General features: G+C 50.1%; 9 protein-coding genes across 9 annotated transcripts; 7 read left to right on the top strand and 2 right to left on the bottom strand.

Moving 5' to 3' along the window:
- Positions 1-674: 674 nt before the first annotated feature.
- Asppvi_001379 (F-box domain protein) lies at positions 675-1937 on the bottom strand (the record flags this gene model as incomplete). The annotated part of the gene is made up of 2 exons (XM_043297676.1): positions 675-1440; positions 1567-1937. The coding sequence occupies 2 exons, from the start codon at positions 1935-1937 to the stop codon at positions 675-677; spliced, it is 1137 nt and encodes a 378-aa protein (XP_043153611.1).
- Positions 1938-2236: 299 nt separating this feature from the next.
- Positions 2237-3500, top strand: Asppvi_001378 (putative HAD superfamily hydrolase; the record flags this gene model as incomplete). The annotated part of the gene is made up of 2 exons (XM_043297675.1): positions 2237-2361; positions 2420-3500. 2 exons carry the CDS (start codon positions 2237-2239, stop codon positions 3498-3500), a joined length of 1206 nt encoding a protein of 401 aa, XP_043153610.1.
- Positions 3501-3927: 427 nt separating this feature from the next.
- dps1 (putative aspartyl-tRNA synthetase Dps1) lies at positions 3928-5649 on the top strand (the record flags this gene model as incomplete). The annotated part of the gene is made up of 2 exons (XM_043297674.1): positions 3928-4917; positions 4972-5649. The coding sequence occupies 2 exons, from the start codon at positions 3928-3930 to the stop codon at positions 5647-5649; spliced, it is 1668 nt and encodes a 555-aa protein (XP_043153609.1).
- Positions 5650-5945: 296 nt separating this feature from the next.
- Positions 5946-7427, top strand: Asppvi_001376 (SIP1 domain-containing protein; the record flags this gene model as incomplete). The annotated part of the gene is made up of 2 exons (XM_043297673.1): positions 5946-6193; positions 6353-7427. The coding sequence occupies 2 exons, from the start codon at positions 5946-5948 to the stop codon at positions 7425-7427; spliced, it is 1323 nt and encodes a 440-aa protein (XP_043153608.1).
- Positions 7428-7932: 505 nt separating this feature from the next.
- On the top strand, positions 7933-9130 carry Asppvi_001375 (Qc-SNARE protein; the record flags this gene model as incomplete). Its single annotated transcript, XM_043297672.1, has 2 exons — positions 7933-9020; positions 9079-9130. 2 exons carry the CDS (start codon positions 7933-7935, stop codon positions 9128-9130), a joined length of 1140 nt encoding a protein of 379 aa, XP_043153607.1.
- A 211-nt stretch (positions 9131-9341) lies between these two features.
- On the bottom strand, positions 9342-12061 carry Asppvi_001374 (ATP-dependent DNA helicase 2 subunit KU80; the record flags this gene model as incomplete). Its single annotated transcript, XM_043297671.1, has 11 exons — positions 9342-9371; positions 9430-9896; positions 9953-10164; positions 10217-10602; positions 10660-11181; positions 11233-11293; positions 11344-11512; positions 11575-11642; positions 11694-11760; positions 11820-11874; positions 11933-12061. 11 exons carry the CDS (start codon positions 12059-12061, stop codon positions 9342-9344), a joined length of 2166 nt encoding a protein of 721 aa, XP_043153606.1.
- Positions 12062-12461: 400 nt separating this feature from the next.
- Positions 12462-13152, top strand: Asppvi_001373 (DUF4149 domain-containing protein; the record flags this gene model as incomplete). Its single annotated transcript, XM_043297670.1, has 3 exons — positions 12462-12581; positions 12641-12929; positions 12986-13152. The coding sequence occupies 3 exons, from the start codon at positions 12462-12464 to the stop codon at positions 13150-13152; spliced, it is 576 nt and encodes a 191-aa protein (XP_043153605.1).
- A 609-nt stretch (positions 13153-13761) lies between these two features.
- Asppvi_001372 (uncharacterized protein) lies at positions 13762-15069 on the top strand (the record flags this gene model as incomplete). Its single annotated transcript, XM_043297669.1, has 1 exon — positions 13762-15069. The coding sequence occupies one exon, from the start codon at positions 13762-13764 to the stop codon at positions 15067-15069; it is 1308 nt and encodes a 435-aa protein (XP_043153604.1).
- Positions 15070-15968: 899 nt separating this feature from the next.
- On the top strand, positions 15969-19277 carry Asppvi_001371 (uncharacterized protein; the record flags this gene model as incomplete). The annotated part of the gene is made up of 1 exon (XM_043297668.1): positions 15969-19277. One exon carries the CDS (start codon positions 15969-15971, stop codon positions 19275-19277), a length of 3309 nt encoding a protein of 1102 aa, XP_043153603.1.
- Between the last annotated feature and the right edge of the window lie 190 nt (positions 19278-19467).

Genomic DNA, 19467 nt, shown 5'->3' with positions numbered 1-19467 from the left:
TATACCTGTCTACCACACCTGTGCAGTGCGATACACTTTATTCGTGAAAGAATTCGTTATGGTCAGCCCTTTTAATACCACACCTTATTTTCTCCGGATGAAGCTATTCCAAAGAAATTCAGGGTCGACAGCTGTCCGCGAAGGACTCGCCACGATAAGACTGGCAGCACTCTAGATTGCTCTCTTTATGACCTTGCTCTCTGACCAAAGATCTTTGTTGTCGCTCCAGAGTTAAGTTTGCCAGCGCTTGGAGCTTTTGTCCGATTTTGCTGCTCATCGGGAGAACGATATATAGTCTGCACATCGAGGAATTCCCTATGAACAACCCTGCATCATACTTGTGAAAGGAAACTTTGTGAGAATGGAGCTTCAATGGATTGATGATTCAAAGGTCGGAAAATCTTACATGCATAAATTCTGGGCTTGTCAGCCGGTACATGGTAACCGAGCCATGCTTTTGACTATACATTATTGATACATTCATTGTAGCTGAGGAGCAACCGTATCTAGAGTATACGACGTTGACAAAATGTAAAAAAACATGCTGTAAGTTCACACTGGTGAAAGTCACTTTTGTCGTTATGAAGGCAACAGTGTACCGAGATCATAAGTCATTATCATGAATCGTCTGCGGCGCGTACATGTAATCTCATAGAATCAGAGAGCCATGCTAGTCACATGTAATATACCCCGACTTCAGTTTCGTCGACCGCGGTCGTCGCACCTTGTTCAGCTCTCTGCTTAGCATGTTTATGAAGGACATTGTCAACTTCTTCGTCTTCGATAATGCGCTCGTCGGTGCAGAATATATCCGAGAATCCGATGGAGTGGACGTTACTCAGGCCTTTGTCCAGCGCCATGATTAAGGATGCTGTTTCAAAATGGAGTACTGGGTCCAAATTGGGCATGTCGAACTCGAGCACTTCAAGAGCCAAGGGAGGGGACAGGAAGTATAGGACATCGAAGAACGTCTCATCTACCATATCGCCGGGAACACTCAGAAATGTCAGGCCGGGTAGGAACGCCGTCACGGCGTTGATAGACCCAGGCTCAAGCCCACGATTTGCATAGGATACTGTAAGGTGTTTTAGGGTCTCGCTCAGCTGCGGACTACTGAGCAAGCAGGCAATGCTCGTCACCGACAAATCCTTGCAATTCTTCAAAGTCAAGCTGGTGAGAGCAGGCGGCCAGGAAAATGAGGGGATCGTGGTGGCTGAGAAGTGACCGCTCAGTTGCAGCTTATGAAGGAGGGGAGGCCATTCTGTTTGTGATGAGTCGGGAACATCGAGATTGGTTGAGCGGGGAAGTCGAAGGGTACGCAGTCGCAGCAGACGACTTAACGCTTTCTTGAGATTGGGGAAGGGAATCGGATCCGCAACCAGGGAGAGATCAAGATGGCGGAGATTCGTGCATTTTGACAGAGCAGGAAGGCTGTTGACACTGTAACTTATGTTAGAAAAGATCAATCACTCTCTGTAAAAGAGGCGGCAAATCTCGAGATAGAAGCATGAAAGCTTTGTAATGAGAAGAAAACCGGCGAGTCCAAACGAGAGAGTCAACACTTACGCAAACGACACTCTTGGAGCCACGAAAACTTCTAGGTTCTCCTTGACTCGGCCAAGCAGCCTAGCAGTCACACTATTGGAGCTATGGTGCACCAGGCGGCTGAGATCAAGGCGGCGGACAAAACTTCCCAGATTCAATTTATTCCTCCGTACACCGACTCCTGAACAAGTTGATACAAACTGCTGGAAAGAGTTTCCGATATGTAACCGGGGCTTTTCATACAGAAAGGCGACGGCTGCGGAGTACCACTGACGCGATACTAAGCAGCATGCGTATAGCGCCTCTTGACGATGGGCTTCATCTGCAGCCACAAAGCGGACGATTTGCACGACGACTTCAGTAGGAAGATAGATTTGGCGAGTAGAGTGCATGTGGGGCGTATAAAATCCAGAATGCCATGATACTAGTGCAGAATAGAGAGGCTCTTAAAAGGACAAGCCGGGTAGAGTGGTAGAGGGGCCGTTGATGTTGGTCCGATAAGAGATTAAATAACCGGGGAATGATCTCATTGTGTCGGTCCGCTGCCCGCTGTTGTTGCTACTCCGCTTTATCTCCCCGTATCCGAGTCAATTCACTTTCTACAGTCAATTGCACCGTTGCCAATATATATTCATATGCGTTTATCACTGATACAGAGCATACATCTGCTGATTAGCTACATTCGCTTAGAATGAGACCGCAACCTCTTTGGCGCTCTCTCGGACGATTGCAGAGCGCATACACTTATTCTTGTCGCAGAGCCATCCACACTGCCACTTCCACATCTCAGATTCCAGACTTTGCATTCGCATTTGAGTAAGTTTGAGATCATCGCGATTTGTTAATACTCTCGCTAACCCACAATGTGACCTAGCATCGATGGTGTACTCCTCCGGTCGTCCAAGCCCATCCCCGGTGCCGCCGAGTCACTAGCATATCTCAAGGGCCAAGGAATTCCGTTCATCCTCTTGACAAACGGCGGTGGGAAACATGAAACAGAGCGTGTAGCGGAGATCAGTGAGAAGCTCAAGGTACCCTTGGACGCCTCGGTCATCATCCAAAGCCATTCTCCTTTTGCAGAGCTTGTGAAAGGGCCTGATGAGCACAGCTCCTTGGAGAACAAATGTGTGCTAGTTGTCGGAGGCGAAGGTGATGGCTGTCGCCGGGTTGCGGAGCAGTATGGCTTCAAGAATGTGCTGACCCCTGGCGATATTTTCATGGCCAATCCGTCCATTTGGCCGTTCTCCAAAGTTTTCAAAGACTACTATGAGAAATTTGCGAGGCCGATACCGAGCCCGCTGGACCCTCGAGATCCAACCAAGGGATTGAAGATTGATGCCATCTTCGTGTTCAATGACCCCCGCGACTGGGGGTTGGACGCCCATGTGATTATCGACCTTCTACTGTCATCGCAGGGTGTATTGGGTACAATATCGGACAAGAATGGGCGGACGGATCTCCCAAACAAAGGATTCTTACAAGATGGCCAGCCACATCTGTACTTTTCAAATCCCGATTTGTGGTGGGCAGCTGCTTATCATTTACCGCGTCTGGGCCAGGGAGGTTTTCGCGAGGCCTTGGAAGGCACCTGGGCTGCGATCACCGGAGGGCCAAGCAAAGGCGTCGAGCTGAAGAAGACGATCATCGGGAAGCCGTACCAAGGAACGTATGAGTTCGCGGAGCGACAACTGCTGCGCAATCGCACAAGGATCTTTGGAACTGACGTTACTAAACCATTACGGAATGTTTATATGGTTGGGGACAACCCAGAGTCCGATATTCGAGGCGCAAACAGCTACCGCAGCGGAAATGGCAGCAACTGGCATTCAATTCTCGTGCGCACTGGTGTCTACAGAGGAGGAGAACCCGCTTGGACTMCAAAAGTTATCGTTGATGATGTACAGAAGGCCGTCGAATGGGGAATAAAGACTTCTGGGTGGAAAGTCGCCAGATGAAGGACTAGATCAACTGGATGGTTTATTTTCTATAGAGCGAACTGCATGCATTATGGATTACTCGGGTGCAAGCAAGCATATACACTGTTGGCAGACCTGCGTTATAATATGTCCATATCTGAGATACCACAAACTTCTTGTACTGGATTCGCTTTTCGGAAAATGTATCGTTATCCCAGAACTGAATTAAATACTTCTTTCGCCTTTGTTATATCTTCAAAACATGCCGAAGATAACTGGAGATGTTGGTACCTGAGGCATAAAGGCATCAACACGTGCCTTGAAGGGAGCCCCTCCTAGGGCTTAGGGCTAGGATGATTTGGCGGGGTGAGTCGGAGCATCTCATTGACTCATGAGCCTGAGAAAGTCATAACGACACCCACCTCCCCCCGATTCAGTCTGCAAACTCCGTGAAACACCAGCGACCATGGCGGACTCCGAATTGCCCGTTCGCCCCAAGCCCGAGGAAACCCCCGCGGCCGCCCCCGCCGAAGGAGCTGAAAAGGGTCCCAGCAAGAGTGCCTTGAAGAAGGCCGCAAAGGAAAAGGCCAAGGCCGAGAAGGCTGCGGCTCGTGCGGCCCAGGAGAAGGCTCAAGCTGCTGCTGCTGAAGCCAACGATACCGCCAAGGGCCTGTACGGCCAGCTCCCCGAATCCGAAGATGTCGTTCCKTCTACGAAGTTCTCCGAGCTCGGCGAGGACCACTATGAGAAGGAGGTCACCGTGGTGGCTCGTGTGGACAATGCGCGTGTTCAGAGTGCTAAACTTGCTTTCCTGATGCTGAGGCAGCAGGGAAAGAAGGTGCAGGCTGTCATTGCGGCTGCGGAGCCCATCTCGAGACAGATGGTCAAGTATACGGGCGGGCTGAACGTCAACTCCATCATCCAGGTTACCGGCATCGTCAAGAAGCCTGCCATCCCTATCTCCTCGGCTACCCTTAGCAACCTTGAAATCCACATTCAGAAAGTCTACATGATCTCAGAGGCCCCCCAGATGCTTCCTATGCAGGTTAAGGATGCCGAGAGACCGCCGCCAGAGACGACTGAGGAGGGCAATCTGGTCGACGCAGAGGGTGCTCCTATTGTAACTCTCAAGACTCGTCTAGACAACCGCGTTCTTGATCTACAAACGGAAACTAGCCAGGCCATTACTTGGATTTCGAGTGGTGTTGCGGAGCTGTTTGCAGAGTACATGATCAAGAGCGGGTCGAGGTGGATTTTCACGCCCAAGCTGGTCGGTGCCGCCACAGAGGGTGGCAGCAATGTGTTTGAGGTCAAATATTTCAAGCGCAACGCCTATTTGGCGCAGAGCCCCCAGCTGTACAAGCAGATGTGCATTGCGGGTGACATGGAGAGCGTCTTCGAGATCGCCCCTGTCTTCCGTGCTGAGGAGAGTAACACACACAGACATCTGACCGAGGTATGTCAATCAATCTATTTTGTTGAAAATCGATCGATCCTAATCAATCTTCAGTTCGCCGGTCTCGATTTCGAGATGACATTCCGCAGCCACTACCACGAGGTCTTGGAGTTTGCCGAAAACCTCCTCGTCTTCATTCTCACCCAACTCAAGGAGCGTTACAAGGATCAGATTGCCATTATCCAGAAGTCGTACCCCAAGGCTGGCGACTTCAAGCTTCCCAAGGATGGCAAGGCTCTGAGACTTAACTACATGGACGGTGTGGCTCTGCTCAAGGAAGCCGGTGTCGATGTTTCTGAGCAGGAGCGATTCGAGAACGATTTGACGACCGCGATGGAGAAGCATCTGGGCCAGATCATCCGCGACAAGTACGACACTGATTTCTACGTGCTGGACAAGTTCCCTATGGCCGTCCGGCCTTTCTACACCAAGGCCTGCCCCCAGGACCCCAAGTTCTCCAACTCTTATGATTTCTTCATGCGTGGTGAGGAGATCATGTCCGGAGCGCAGCGTATCAATGACATCAAGGAACTCGAGGAGTCGATGATCGCCAAGGGGCTCGATCCCAAGCACGAGGGCTTCGAAGATTACCTGGCTGCTTTCCGCCAGGGCTGTCCTCCCCACGCGGGTGGTGGTTTGGGCCTGAATCGTATTGTCATGTTCTTCCTGGGCCTGCCGAACGTCCGTTTGGCAAGTCTGTTCCCTCGTGATCCCCAGCGCCTGCGCCCTTGAGCATTTAGTTTAGCTAGCGACATCATTACATACCCGTATGAACAAAAGTATAAAGGAAAACATGAGACTGGATAAGCCGCATAATCATATTCAGGGACTATTTTCGGATCAGACTGTCTTCGTAGCGTTCTTTCAGTAGAGGCCATTTTGGTTGCCAAGGGTCCAAGGCATCCGCTGAGCTGCCCTTTAAGAGGTGGCCCAAGCTCCCGAGGCTGGAACTTTTTGGGTTCGGAGAATCATGAATCCTGTCAGCATCAGAACAACAAGGCTCTGAAACGCAAACCCAGATTGAAATCATGCCGGAGAAGCGGAAACCACCCACATCTGCCTCTGGTTCATCTCCTTACTCGAAACGTCCCCGTCCATCGTATGCAGAAGAGGATGATGCCGACGAGATGGCGCCCGCCGTGACGCCCTACGAACGCCCTCGCAACCACCCCGTGTATGGACAAAAGAGCGCCTTTCCAGGCTTAGACGTCGACGTGGAGGATGAGCTGTTCTACGGTGAAGCAGAGGATGGAATGGAGTATCTTCGCATGGTCCGGTAAGCTTTTTCACTCGCGGATCCTCGTTAATTTCATTCCTGCTCCCCGCTTGCTAAATGTCTACATGTCATTTGCCCCATGTATAGTTCTCACTTGCGACGAGCATTTGGTGGTTCGAAAGCTAATCGCCGGCCAATGACTCTTTCATGAGAGTACAGATCCGAAGCTAACTCTCTACCTTTCCTGTTTACCGCGCCCAAACCTGCGGAGACGCCAACGGAGAAGACAAACGATGCGATCACAGAAGAGCAAGAGCCCGAACCAGCACCTGCGCCTTTGCGCGACGGTGTATTCGCAGACGGTGTCTACATGGCTGCTCCTGCCGAACCGGAAATCGCGCAAGCAACTACGGGACCACAGGAAGACGAATACTCCGATGCGCAATCGAGCTACTACAATCTCCTCCACCATCGCTTTCTCCTTCTCCGATCCATCCTAAAATGCACGCCACCATCGAGCGCGATTGCTGCACTGGACGATTCGCATCCAATCAGTTTCCCCCGACATTCGAAGGCTGCCCGCAAGGAGTGGCGACGGCTTCTGTTAGCAGTAGACCCGCAGACAGTTCAGCTGGCCTGTATGGATATGGACAGCGTACTGGGTGTGTTGGGAATAATGGCCAGGCTGATGTCCGAGAATGTCAGAAGCGGGGATGCGGAACGAGTCAGACGGATTGGAGCCTGGGCTTGGGGACTGTTGGGCAAGTGCCGCGATATTGGACAACTGGGGACTGAAGAAGTGGGCGATATTCGAGATTTAGGCAAACGGGCTGTGAAGATATTGCATAAGATGAGGGAGGAGGACGAGAAGGCCAAGGCTGCCCGGCGAGATGGTGATCTGTCGAATGAGGAGTCGGATGATGACGAGATTTCGGAAGACGACTACAGACATCCCGAGGATGCTCAAGAAAATAGTCTCGCTGCTGATCAGGCTGACCATGAAATGCAAGATGCGGCAAGGGAGCCGCCTGCAGAAGACCTCGACGCAGCCAAAGCGCGTCTTCAAGCAATGCTTCAGGGCAATGAAAATGAAACGCTGGAACCCGACAAATCGGACAATCTCGACGTCTCCAACGACGCTGAAGAGAGCCCAAAGGACAGTGCTACTGAAGTGGCGATGCAGACCCGTGCTATGCTCGACATGATTATCACAGTTGTTGGCGAGTACTTTGGGCAAAGGGATCTTCTCAAGGAGCGGGAATTGTGGATTGATTCCTCATTGCCTGCCACATAGTGTGATCTCTACATAATGTCGTACTTCGAAACACTTCTAGGCACCCTTTTACCTCAGGCAAATCCGAGATACCCAATTTGACATTTGTCGATAGTCCCAGTTAGTGTGAGGACCGAGGACTATACAACACTCTTCTGTTACTGTAAAGAGTAGAAAATGGAATTATGACCTTAGTAAATAAAAAGTATTTACCTGCTTCAGAAGTCATACATTCCTGGAGATCAAGGAATGCCTTGACATCTATCTGCTGGTGTCTGCTTTTGCATGTGGTCTAGTAATGAACAGCGGACGAATGACTCTTTGCGTCATTGTTTAGGCTGCGCGCCCCAACCGACTCTTATCTCCGGCCGTCATTCATCCTTCTAACACCCATGCCTCTCCTCATCGCCTCAATCCCATCGAATACTGAAGAGGATTATTTTGTACTCTCGCGCTGATGAAGGGAGGTGCATAGATGAAGACAGGTACATAACTAATTACCTCCATCTCCGGAAAAACCGAAGCCATGGCTCCAAACGTCGAAATCTCCATCCCAACCGCTACCACCTCACACACCTCACCCCCCTACACAATCTACAATATCACCCTCCGCCTCCCCCTGCGCTCCTTCACCATCTCCAAGCGCTACTCCGACTTTGTCGCCTTCCACACCTCCCTGCTGAATCAAACCAACGCCCCGCCACCAGCCCCCCTACCCGGCAAACACTGGTTCTCCAACACCGTCTCAAACCCAACCCTCAGAGAAGAACGCCGGCAGGGCCTCGAATCATACCTCCGCGCCATCAACGAAGCAGACGACCCCCGATGGCGCAACTGCAGCGCCTGGCGCGCGTTCCTGAACCTCCCCAGTTCCGCCGTCGGCAACGGCAACGCGACAACCTCCGCCAAGCTGCATGCGGCCATCACAGAGCCCGGCGCGGTGGGCACCCAGAGCGCAATTACGGACCCGACGCTGTGGCTTGACTGCTACCGCGACATGAAGGCGCATCTGCATGATGCGCGGCTCCATCTCACAAGACGGGACCAAGAGACGACGCCGCAGAAGCAGCATGAGAGTTCTGCGCGGGCGAAGAGCAGCCTTGTACGGGCTGGAAGTCTGATCGGGGCGCTGGAGGACGGGCTGAAGAATCTCGGGGATGCGAATGCGGATGCGAGGTCCGTTTCGTCCGGGAAGGGGGGTGCGTGGGGGAGCGGGAATGCGCTGGGCGAAGGGGAGATTCGACGGAGGAAAGACTTGCTGGTCAATGCGAGGAAGGAGAAGAATGGGTTGGAGGATTTGTTGAACGCAATGGCTGCTAAGAGTAGGATTGACAATGCAGTTGCGTCAATACAAGACAAGGAGGCGTTGGTTGGGTCTGCGAGCCGGAAGCCTGCTCGTTCGGGGAGGGTGCTGGGCAAGGAGACGGAGCGGACTCGCGAGCTGGATAACCAGGGTGTTCTACAGTTGCAGAAGCAGACGATGGAGGATCAAGATATGAGTATCGAGGAGTTGAGGAAGATTGTACAACGCCAGAAGGAACTGGGGATTGCTATCAATGCTGAGCTGGAGATTCAGAATGAACTTCTGAAGCTCACGGATGAAGATACGGACAGGTATGTATCAATCCTTGTTTCAGCTTTAATAACCCATTCTAATGTCTGTCGCCTACAGGTTACAAAAGAAGATCGAAATCGGCAAAAAGAGGGTCGGCAAAATATCCTAGTCTGGCGTCTCACGGGCACTTCCGCTTCTACACAGTTCTTATTTACTATTTCTGAGCCATTTAGAGGAGCGACATGCATGTTATTTTCGGCAGTTGAGCGGGCTATCACTTTGTACTATCTTTAATCTACTCTGGCGGCACCGTCTGAAAGCTCGTCAAATTGGTATCTATTGTCATTCTTTCCCGTCATTGCTAGCTAATACATCCTGCATCAAGATTTGTCGGATTGGGCCGACAAGAACTAGTTGTTGTAGAACGTCAGTATATGCTTCCGGAACTCAATCATATCGAAGACTCACCTCCTTCGCCTGTTCCTCAGTCACATCTGATTGATCAGATTCACGCTGGGTAATCAGCCCCAGCTTACTGCGTCGAAGTAGCCACCAAAGTTCTCGCCGATCCCCACCTAGTTCCTCCTTTAACAACTTGTCTTTCAGCTGCCTTAGGAAGTCATTGTACAACGCTGGCTCCTCGAACGAAATAAGCTCATCCCGCATTACTCCTATCTCCTCGGTGACCCTGTCATAGTTCGCATCAGCAAGACTATTCTTGATCTGATCCTCAATGATTGACGTCATCTGCTCCACGGCATCTTTGATCGTCTCGATCGTTTCTGCCTGTGTCAGAGTCTGTTTGAACTCGGGGATCGCATTGGTAGGAGAGATTCTGGCGCGTTTCTCTTGGTGGAGTAAGGCATCAACGTCGAGACCCGACAGCGGTTTCTCGCTTTCACGAACACGCTTGCGTCCTTTAACTTTGGGCGGTACTAGAAACTGGTCAGCAAGTGGTCACGCCTGCCGAGGGAAACTGATTGGAGCGAACCTTTTTTGACATCGGCGGCCGCGATAAGCTTTTGTAGATAATGTTTTGATTTCTCTACCAGGTCTTGTGGCGGCTGAGAAAGCTTTGTTAGATTCTTCGAGGGCGGAGGCACTGGATCATTGGGGTGTATAGCACGGTAACGGATCGCAGAATCAATGCGATGCAATACCGGCGAATATGAGTCGTCGATGGGAAGCTCCTCTACCGGATTTCTGGTGGCATATTAGCGGGAGAGCACAGACTGGTACTAATCGATGGACTCACCCGTCTTCGTCGGTATCAACAAGGTCCATGCTATCCACATATTCACTCATTGCATCAAGCAAATCCTTGTTCGGCAGGTTTCGATGCTCGGTTACTACTTTGCCAGAGACAGTGATCACCTTGTCCAGAGGAGGGAAACGATACGTTCGGACATCTTCGGCGAATGGTAGCTGGACCTCGAGGAGGCACTCATAGTCAGGTTCAATTGAAGGGGCAAGCAACACCATGACAGGAGGCTTGTTCTCTTTGACCACCAAGCGAGCAACCGCGTAGCACTCCAGTTCAAAGAGAGCATGAATGAAGGACGAGAGTGCCAGCGAGGCTTTATCATTGCCACGTTGCCCGATAATAACGTTGGTTGTCGACATGTGCATATAGCGATCATACTAGGATAGACCATAAGTTCCTGTTTCCCACGTGCAAACCAGAGGAGTTAAACTCACTTTGTCAGTTTGTATGAACCCAACCAGTTCCAATGCTGCGTACGTTTCGAGGGTTGTGATGTTCTCGTCTGTCTCGCTGATATGTACTGCCGTCCGTCCGTATTCGTACCCCTTGGCCAGTTCCTCCCGCTCCACGTCCATTTTACCGCCAGGAGCATTCTCATCATGGACCTCGTATGTTCTCAGGTTCCTGACGCTTGTGAGAGAGCCACCCTCCGGGGGGGACTTAGGTGCTTCAGACGATTCGCCTTGTTCTTCTTCAGCTCCCACGTCTGAGCGTAGCACAAAGCTACTTGCGCTTGGAGGCTTTGCCACATATGTCCGATAGTACCGTTCGACCGGAATTCGAAGAGCAGTGTCATACTCCTCTGGGTTACCTAGTTGTAGGAATCCTTTGAAAGTCGCTACCGTTCTAACCTTCTTGACCCGTGGAATGTCCATCTCTGAAATGGCTTGTTCCAGCGTTCCATATGCGCCGTCACAATCTTCAACCAGTCCGCGGAGAAGAGCCTCATTTCCGGCCTATGATTCTCTGTCAGAAAGATCATTCCTGGTAGCATGATGAGTCTTTACCTTCTGCGGATCCTTTCCCTCCTCTTTGAAGCCATACTCAGGGTCGTCAAAGTCAGTGCCTCTGGGTATAGTTAGCACATTGCCTCCGTGCCCTCTACCGGTATTACTGACAAAACAACCAACTCGATGTTGTCTTCCTTGATTTTCTTCGTTATTTGGTCGAGGTCCTCATTGCTCATCCATCCAAGACCGTTTGTGACCAGCACAATTCTCCGTTTATACTTCAATTTTTTGCAATGTGTGACGATCATTTGGATAGCCAAAATGATGGCGGAAACAGCTTGAAAGAGTTAGGATACTTTCCCATATCTTGGGTAACAAAAATATGAGAAGGTTGTTTACCATCTCCCTTATCAGTCTTGCTCGGCTTGATTAATGCATCCAATCTTCGGATATCTGGCATAAGAAATCTGGTACATTAGACGAGGAGTATATGAAGCCTGTGTATCGAAAAGACGTACTGCTGAATTTCAGAAAGCACTGATATGTGTTTAAAATGGGGGTCATCATCAAGCTCGTTGGAGGTTCCTGTTCTCCTACGTTAGTACAGAACAGAGACGGAACTTGATGACCTATTGGTGTCTCACCGTCTGTCTTGAGTCCAATAACACCGATTGTGGCTGTTTTGCGACCTGTGGCTACCTAATTACCAACAATTAGCAGCGAGTTCGTGACATCTCATGCTTAATAATATCCTCACAGTTGCTGTGATGCGATCCCAAACATATTGCATGGCCCATTCAAGATCCGTCACTGATCGGCCATTGCGCTTCTCCCCCATGGATCTCCCTACATCCACGATATAGACCGTTGCTTCCTTTTCCGCCATGATCTCAAGATGCTCTAGGAGAGAAATTGAGCCAGGAGATGATGGAATAGAGGGCCATATAAGGGTTGGTCATTGATGGATAGACAAAACACGACACTCCAGGCAGACGCGCGATATTTCCCGATTAGGCGTTAGGCAGAACGCGACGGCACATGACATCATTACTGGAAAGGTGCGTCGATATCGTACATAGTGCGTGTAAATACCCTAAATCTAATGAAAGCCGTTGCAACAATTATCTTTTCACGGAAGGAGTGCGTCGAAATATGATCCGACATTCCGTAGCTCTCCACCCTCCGACAACCTTCTGACCCCGTCCCATCGTTCTTCTCTGCATCAAAAGATCCCAGCTCGTCCCTTGACGGATATAAAGTGTATCATTAATTGTTGGACAGCCAATATGACTGATCCTCGTCCCTACCATCTGCTCAGGTACAGAATGCCAAGTCATCAGGATGTGAACATGTCGCTGACTTCTGCCGCAAGCTACGGTACCCTATTGGGTGTGCAAGTGTTCCAGGTGAACCTCATTCTGCCAGGTTAGATATTCTCTACGCTGTTAACATTAAGGCGCAACAGACATTTATTGGGGGCGTCATTGCTTTCCGAGTGCTTCCTCGCCCTCAGTTCTCAACATTGCAGACTTCGATATTCCCCGTGTACTTCACGCTGCAGTCCGCACTTCCCGTAGTTGTCGCCTTGACTTCCAGCAAAGGTGGTCAGCTCAATGGCATTTCCGGACTACTCGCTCCTGAGAATCGATTTGGGACACTCCTGCCTCTCGCAACTGCTGCGGTGAGTGGGCTGATCAATCAGGTCATCCTGCGCCCACTCACTGTCAGGACGATGAACGAGAGGAAGCATCAGGGTATGCTTGCGGGCCTTGCTATCCCATCGTACTTACTGGCTGCTAAATTTCTGTAGAAACTCGTGATGGCAAGAAGAGCTACGACCCTGCACCCCACTCAAAGGAGATGATGGCGCTGAACAAGAAATTCGGCAGACTCCATGGTCTGTCAAGTCTGATCAACATGGTCAGCCTTGCTGCTACGATTTATTACGGTGCAGTGCTTAGCAAGCGCTTGTCTTGAAGATCTCTCTAGTGGAACTTCTCAGTTGATCCCTAACCTCAGTACTGCTTACTGTTTACCAGTTTATGTTCTTAACGCTCTGTATATATTGTTCCAACAAGGTGACCATACATCAGCCCGTCTGCAAACATAAAGAAAAACTCTTTAGATACCTCGTTTTCTGTTGCAGTGGATGGCGCATGTACCTGAATTCCGCTTTGAGATTTCTAGACATAATTATCCACCGGCGTTTGGCTCGGAAGGTTTCTGGCTTCGGCCATAAAACTTGTGTGATTAACCTGAAACAAAGCAGCAGGTCAACAGCCGATTTGTGTGTTTTATTCTTGTATCCTTGTCAAGCACATCTGCTACCATGCTTTGAGTCAGGTGAGACATGTACGCGGAATGACTGCTTCAAATATTGGGCCATTCAACTCTTTGTCGCAGAGGTGACCATTACCCATTGATAATCGTTGAGCATCTGGATATTTATCTTCCCCTCTTCCTCAGTTCGTCTTGACTGGATCAGAGACAAGAAGGCTTGCTCTCCCCTTACCGATTTTATTCTCGCGCAATTTTTCCCCCTTATCCTCCTTCTCAGCTTAACTGTCGTCCAACTGCCTTTGCAAGATGTCTATTCTGTCCGTTGCAATTGTCGTGGTCACTTTCATCAGCCCTATGTGCATATCAGCCCTCCAATCAATCTCAGCACACCTGGCTTGCGCCAATATCTATATTTTGAGAGTTCTCGGAGGAATGTCTGCTTTCAAGATTGACGGTATCATGAAAAAGCTTGATCAATGGCGTGCACACGCATCGTACATAAAGCCATCCTCCGTTTCCACGCCCKGGCCTGAGTCCGGTATCGCGTGCCTAGGCACCGATAATCTCCACCACAGGAACCACACATTGTTTGACCCGGGCTTGAGTGAGCTGGGCTCACTGTGGCGCGCTCAGCCCAGTCAGGATGCTGTCTTCACGTCAGGCCATCTTGCCAACGGGCCGACTTTTGGGACTCTGTATCGTGAAGCACTACTTATCAACCGGCAAGTTTTGCTTTTCGTTATGGTTGTTCTGTTGATGATACCAGCAGTAACATCCATATTCACTTGGTATTCTCGCAGGCACTGCCTCCAAGTAGCGAACATTGAGATTCTAGATTTCATCAGCGAAGTCCGTTCCCGGAAAATGTTTCTGTTGAAAAGGATGAGCTCCGCTGTTTCAATKCTGAACGGCCAAATAGACAGCATCATGAAGCAGATAGCGATTGAGCACGAGCGGGTTTGCGCTGAACTACCCACCTTCCTTGATGCTGAAGTCAGGGAACTGCGCGATGCTCTTGAGACACAATTCCACAACGAATCTGACCACTATGTCCTGGAAGTGAAGAATTTTGCGCACAAATTGGAACGTGCACGTCGAAGCTTTCCAGATCCCGAAGCCATTGAAGCTGAGTGCAAGGATTTCCAATTTGAGCTTCAACACTGGAGACAGCAAATGAGCAACTTTCTCGCTCGAGTCAGTACCGATGCCGAAAGGAATGGTAATATACAGACCCCGGTCAAGCGCATCATGGCCCTTCCAGAGGAAGTACCGACCACTCAGGCGTGCGGTACGGAGACTGCATATGAGGCCATGGAAGACAACATGGACGGAAACGAACCTGCAAGCCTTATTGTGAGCGAAAAACCACGAGCAGAAGGCGAGGAGCCAATCTCGAGAATGGCCCTGTGGGCAACAGCGTCTGGATACCCTACACCCACTCCAGAGGAAATCGAAGAAGGCCGAAGAATCCGGCGTGAGAGAGTCGCAAAACGCATGGCAGACAACAATGGTCAGCGACCTGTGAGAAGCGAGTCTGGGCCCAGAAAGCGCAGATGTCCGTTCAGAAACAGGATCCACGATGTGCACAAGCAAGACCACGATGGGGCTCGCTAGTCCCCCAATCCCTCCTTGCACTAAATTGCCTTTTGGAAAGGAGATCAGAAATGCATGGAGCAAGGACTTGTTTGTCTGCATTGATTATGATTCATCATGGGAGTACTCAAATTAACCGAGCTGGATCGTATTTTGTGTCTGATGGACCTAGCTAGATATCCTTCAGATGTTGAGTGTCAAGGTTAAACTTCTGAAACAATATATGGATTTATCCATGAGCGAGAATGTCAAAGGTATTGATTCTAAATTTTCTCTAGAACGGGAAATGTAGGTATTACTTTGGCTTGGATCTGAATGTATTGACGGTTGTTGTTGTTGTTGTTGCTCAAAGCCCATCAGGACAAAGAAAGCATCCATAACAAAGCAAGTTCTTTGCGATCTCAAAGACACTGAACCATCTCTTCTTTTCAGTATTTCTCTTTCTTCCGTTTCTATCATCTCTACTATTTTAGGCTCAACCACAAACTGCCTTCTCCCCCTGTCCTTATTCGAACTGCTTCGCCAACTGCTTTGCCTCCTTCGACAGCACTCCGTCTTTCGAAGTTTCATCGTCTTTCGTGGCTGGACACAACCGAAGCAGGACGTGCTAGACTCAGTTCATCTTCGAAGTCATCGTTTCTTTGACTCAACTCGTTTGCAAACATGGCATCGTCCCAGAGCCTTATCTGTCAAAGAACGTTCGTTCTTGCCACTGTATATTCTCATCCACAAGGAAGACCCGTCCGGGGTTATATATCCTACATGCTACCCAAGGGGCTACGAGGTCTTGAACCGGTTTCCCTCTTTGGTTTTCCTCGCTCCTATTCTCTTCTTAACATTGCAAGTATTACTTCAGACTCGAAAGGATACTCGAGTTTCAGATTGCCTTCTCAGTTCATACTTCTTCCTCCTGGCTGAGGATGGAGGCCACGATATTCGTGCTCAGTTCTCTAGCCACCAACCTCGCTGGAATCTACTGGCATGTCCCCTTTACTGTCGTTGATCCTCAGCACACGTTCCTTGAGCGATTGGTGGGCTCCGTTCAGGTGTCCAGCACCATCTACACTCTCAGGTATTGGCATCCTCTCGTGTTTCCCGAAGCCGCAAAATGTGAAAGCCCATGCGAAAGCCCATGTGAAAGCCCAGCGCAGAATGCTTCAATGGAGCTTGGTGACGTACTGAAGAACGTTATGGATCAGTATGTTCAGAAACAGAATTTGACGACCACTTGTCCAACAAATATTGGTACTTCTTGCAGCGATCAACCCCTTCCACTTACCACGATACATCACACGCTCTTCGGAAGGACTTTTGACATTCCTCTTGATCAGAATTCTGCCGATTTGTACTGGACTGTCTTCTTTACGGCCCTTGTACTGATTGCTATCATTCTCGTACTCTGGAAGGGATTCACCCAAGGCAGCCGCAAGCATGATACGAATGCTACATCGGTCCAGGAATCCGACATGTCGGCAGACCTTCCAAGCGAGAAAGAGGCCCTGAATTGGATTCGTATCGCTCGCTTTGCTGTCGCTTTGGGAATCAAAGACGATATTGCGCATGACAGCGACAACATTAGAGCAAAGATCGCGGAGATTCCAGAGAACTTGCGCCAATTCCAAGGAATTCTCCAGTCCGATTGCATGGCCGCCGAATGCAAGGAAGGAGATGATGTGGAATCCAACAAAATGACGCCCACGCAAGTCTTTGATGGTCACCTTCGGTTTTGCACCGAAGTAGTGAAAAGTGCCCTGGAGGCGCTGAATCAACTCAGCAGACGGGTGGACCACAGAATAAACCTACAAGAGCAACCGCTAGACGTGTACGGCGACAGCCAAGGAGATCAGCAGCTTAAAGATCCAACTGAGGAGTTTCATCTGTATCAGCACAAGTGCCTCACCAAGGGCACCCTGGAAGCAACAACATCGGCCATGGAAAAGCGCATTCTCGGAACAGTGGATGATCTTATTTCAGCCCTTGACGAAGAAACGAAGAAGAGGATTGAAAAGATCGAGTCTGCACTTGCAAAGGTTCAACAATCCCTTTCTGTTGGTGTTGTCGATCAGGAACAGCTGAACGAGATTATTGGCGGTCTCAAAGCAGACATTGAGAATCTCCGAACGTCATTGCAATCACTTTCTCGCGAGGGCAATAACTCGCAAACTGGTGTCGATACCATCGTTCACGAGCAAGTGCAGAGCCTAGAGAAGCGTGTGCAATCCCTCGAGCGTGCGGCTTCAGTGACCCCCCTCGACAAGAAGCAGATTGAGCAAGAACTTGACGAACTCGACCAAGCCGTGTTCAACCTGAAGGATTCTCATGCAGAAATCCAGTCGAAACTCGACTTAACCGTCACCGAAACACAAGTGAAAGAAGCTTTGAAAGAAATAGCCGCACGCCTGGAGCAACAAACTGAAGGAATGAAAATCCAACTCCATGGGCTCATGAAAGCTTTGGATGAAGTCAAGAACGCTGCGAGCGAGTCGAAGAACAAGGACCCTGGACTTGCCAAACAATTGGAAGATATTGAAAGGGCAATCGAGGATTCAACGAAGGAGGTACAATGCTTCAGAAATGAACTTGACTCTCACAATCTGGAATACAAAAGTCTGCAGGAGGCCGTCAATCGTGCCCTCGAGTGGAATAAGGAGCTTGAGGAGGGCATTAAGCAAAAGATCAGCAGAGTAACCAGGAATATCATGGAAACTAATGCCCGGATGCATATATCGACCGAAGCCATGCATAAGCTCGACGAATACAAGTGGCAGCAAAGAAACATGAACATGAGTATTTGGGGACATCTAGAAAAATGCATGGCCGCTTTGGGCATCAAATTCGACTTGAGCGCTGCTGATCTAGTGACTATACAGGATAGAAGCCCGGGTCCTGACGAAAATTCTGAGTCGAACGATGAGGATCTTGCTGCAGAGCATGGCGCACATAAGAGCGGGGCCGACGTTGTCGATGAAGGGCCTTCACAGAACGAAGCTCAAGCCGCAGGACTCGAGGCCCAATCGTCAAAGAGGACAGCACAACCTACAAAGGACGAAGCCGGAACCCCAAAGGGCGAAGATCAAATAAACGAACAAGTGCAGACATCCGACGATCAACGCCGTGCGACTGCCCAGTCTCAGGCGATCAGTCCCAGGACTTCAGATCCAGCTTCCAAAGCAATTAGTGGTCCAAAGCAATCGCCGGTAGCAGGCTGGGGTGATGAAGCTGCGAAACACGACAAAGCAGACACAGCGCAATCGCGAGCAGAGCATAATCAAGAGGTTGAGAAGGGCCACGAATCTGCTGCATTAGGAACTCAGCTCGAAGAGGCTTTAGTCCAACCGAAGGCATCAGACGGAACCCAGTCTCCTCAGACAACGAGGTTTGTGAAGGGCAAATCATCTGAGAAGCACATCCCAGAAGCCCTCCGTTTGGAGCCCGAGACATCTACCTCCGCAAGGCGCGGGAAAAGCCAAGGACTTGGCCAGGCTTCGGCTCAATCGCCTTCAAAGCCCAATATTGAGCCTACCTCTGCTGAAATGAGCAAGAGTAGGTGGGCTCCCTCAACTCCGACCCAAGTGCAACCGAAGACATCAGAAGGGACCCAGTCTTATCAGACACCGGGTTCTGCGAAGGGCAAATCATCTGGGAAGCACACCCCAAGGACACCTTGTTCGAAGACAGAGACATCTGCTTCGTCCGCAAAGCGCGAGAAGAGCAAAGAAGCTGGGGCGGCTTCGGCTCAGTCGCCTTCAAAGCCCAACACTGAGTCTACCTCTGCTGAAATGAGCAAAAGCATGTGGGCTACTTCAACTCCAACCCAGGCTCAGCCTAAAGCACCTACTGGAACTGAAGAAGATCAGTCAGCTAGCCCTGCTTCAGCACAAGCGCCAAAGCTGGCTGCGCCAGCTTCTACCGAAATGGGCAAAAGCAGGTGGGCAGATCCTCCTCTGGCTAAGACTCAGCCTAACACACCTAGTCGTGCAGGAGTTGAAGGAAGCCAGCACGCCGGTCCTGCTTCAGCCAAAGCTCCACCAAAGCTAGATGCTGAAATGAGCAAAAGCAGGTGGGCTAGTCCGGCTTCAGGCCAAGCTCCTTCAAAGCTGGATGAACCCACTTCTGCTGGACTGAGCAAAAGCAGATGGGCCGACGAGTCTCCAACCGCGCAGAGATCAAAGAGCGTTTCCTTGCCCTCCGAAAAGAATCCGAAAGGAGATCTTGGCGAAACTTTTTGAAATCAAGGGCATAGGTCAGGATTGATGCTCTCTCAGTAGATTGTTTGATTTTGGTTTTGTGTTTTTGTGGTTTGTTTATTGCTCTTTGTGCCACCAGAATTATTGGTCTTTCAGTTTGGAGAATCCTGGAGCTGGTGTTCTGCGTGGGTTGTCTTGTTAGTTTCTGCTGTCTGAGATCGAGATCCGGTTG

This window comes from Aspergillus pseudoviridinutans (genome assembly GCF_018340605.1).
Source record: "Aspergillus pseudoviridinutans IFM 55266 DNA, scaffold_1, whole genome shotgun sequence".
Classification (NCBI taxonomy): Eukaryota; Fungi; Ascomycota; class Eurotiomycetes; order Eurotiales; family Aspergillaceae; genus Aspergillus; species Aspergillus pseudoviridinutans.
This window is presented reverse-complemented; position numbering and strand designations above follow the sequence as displayed.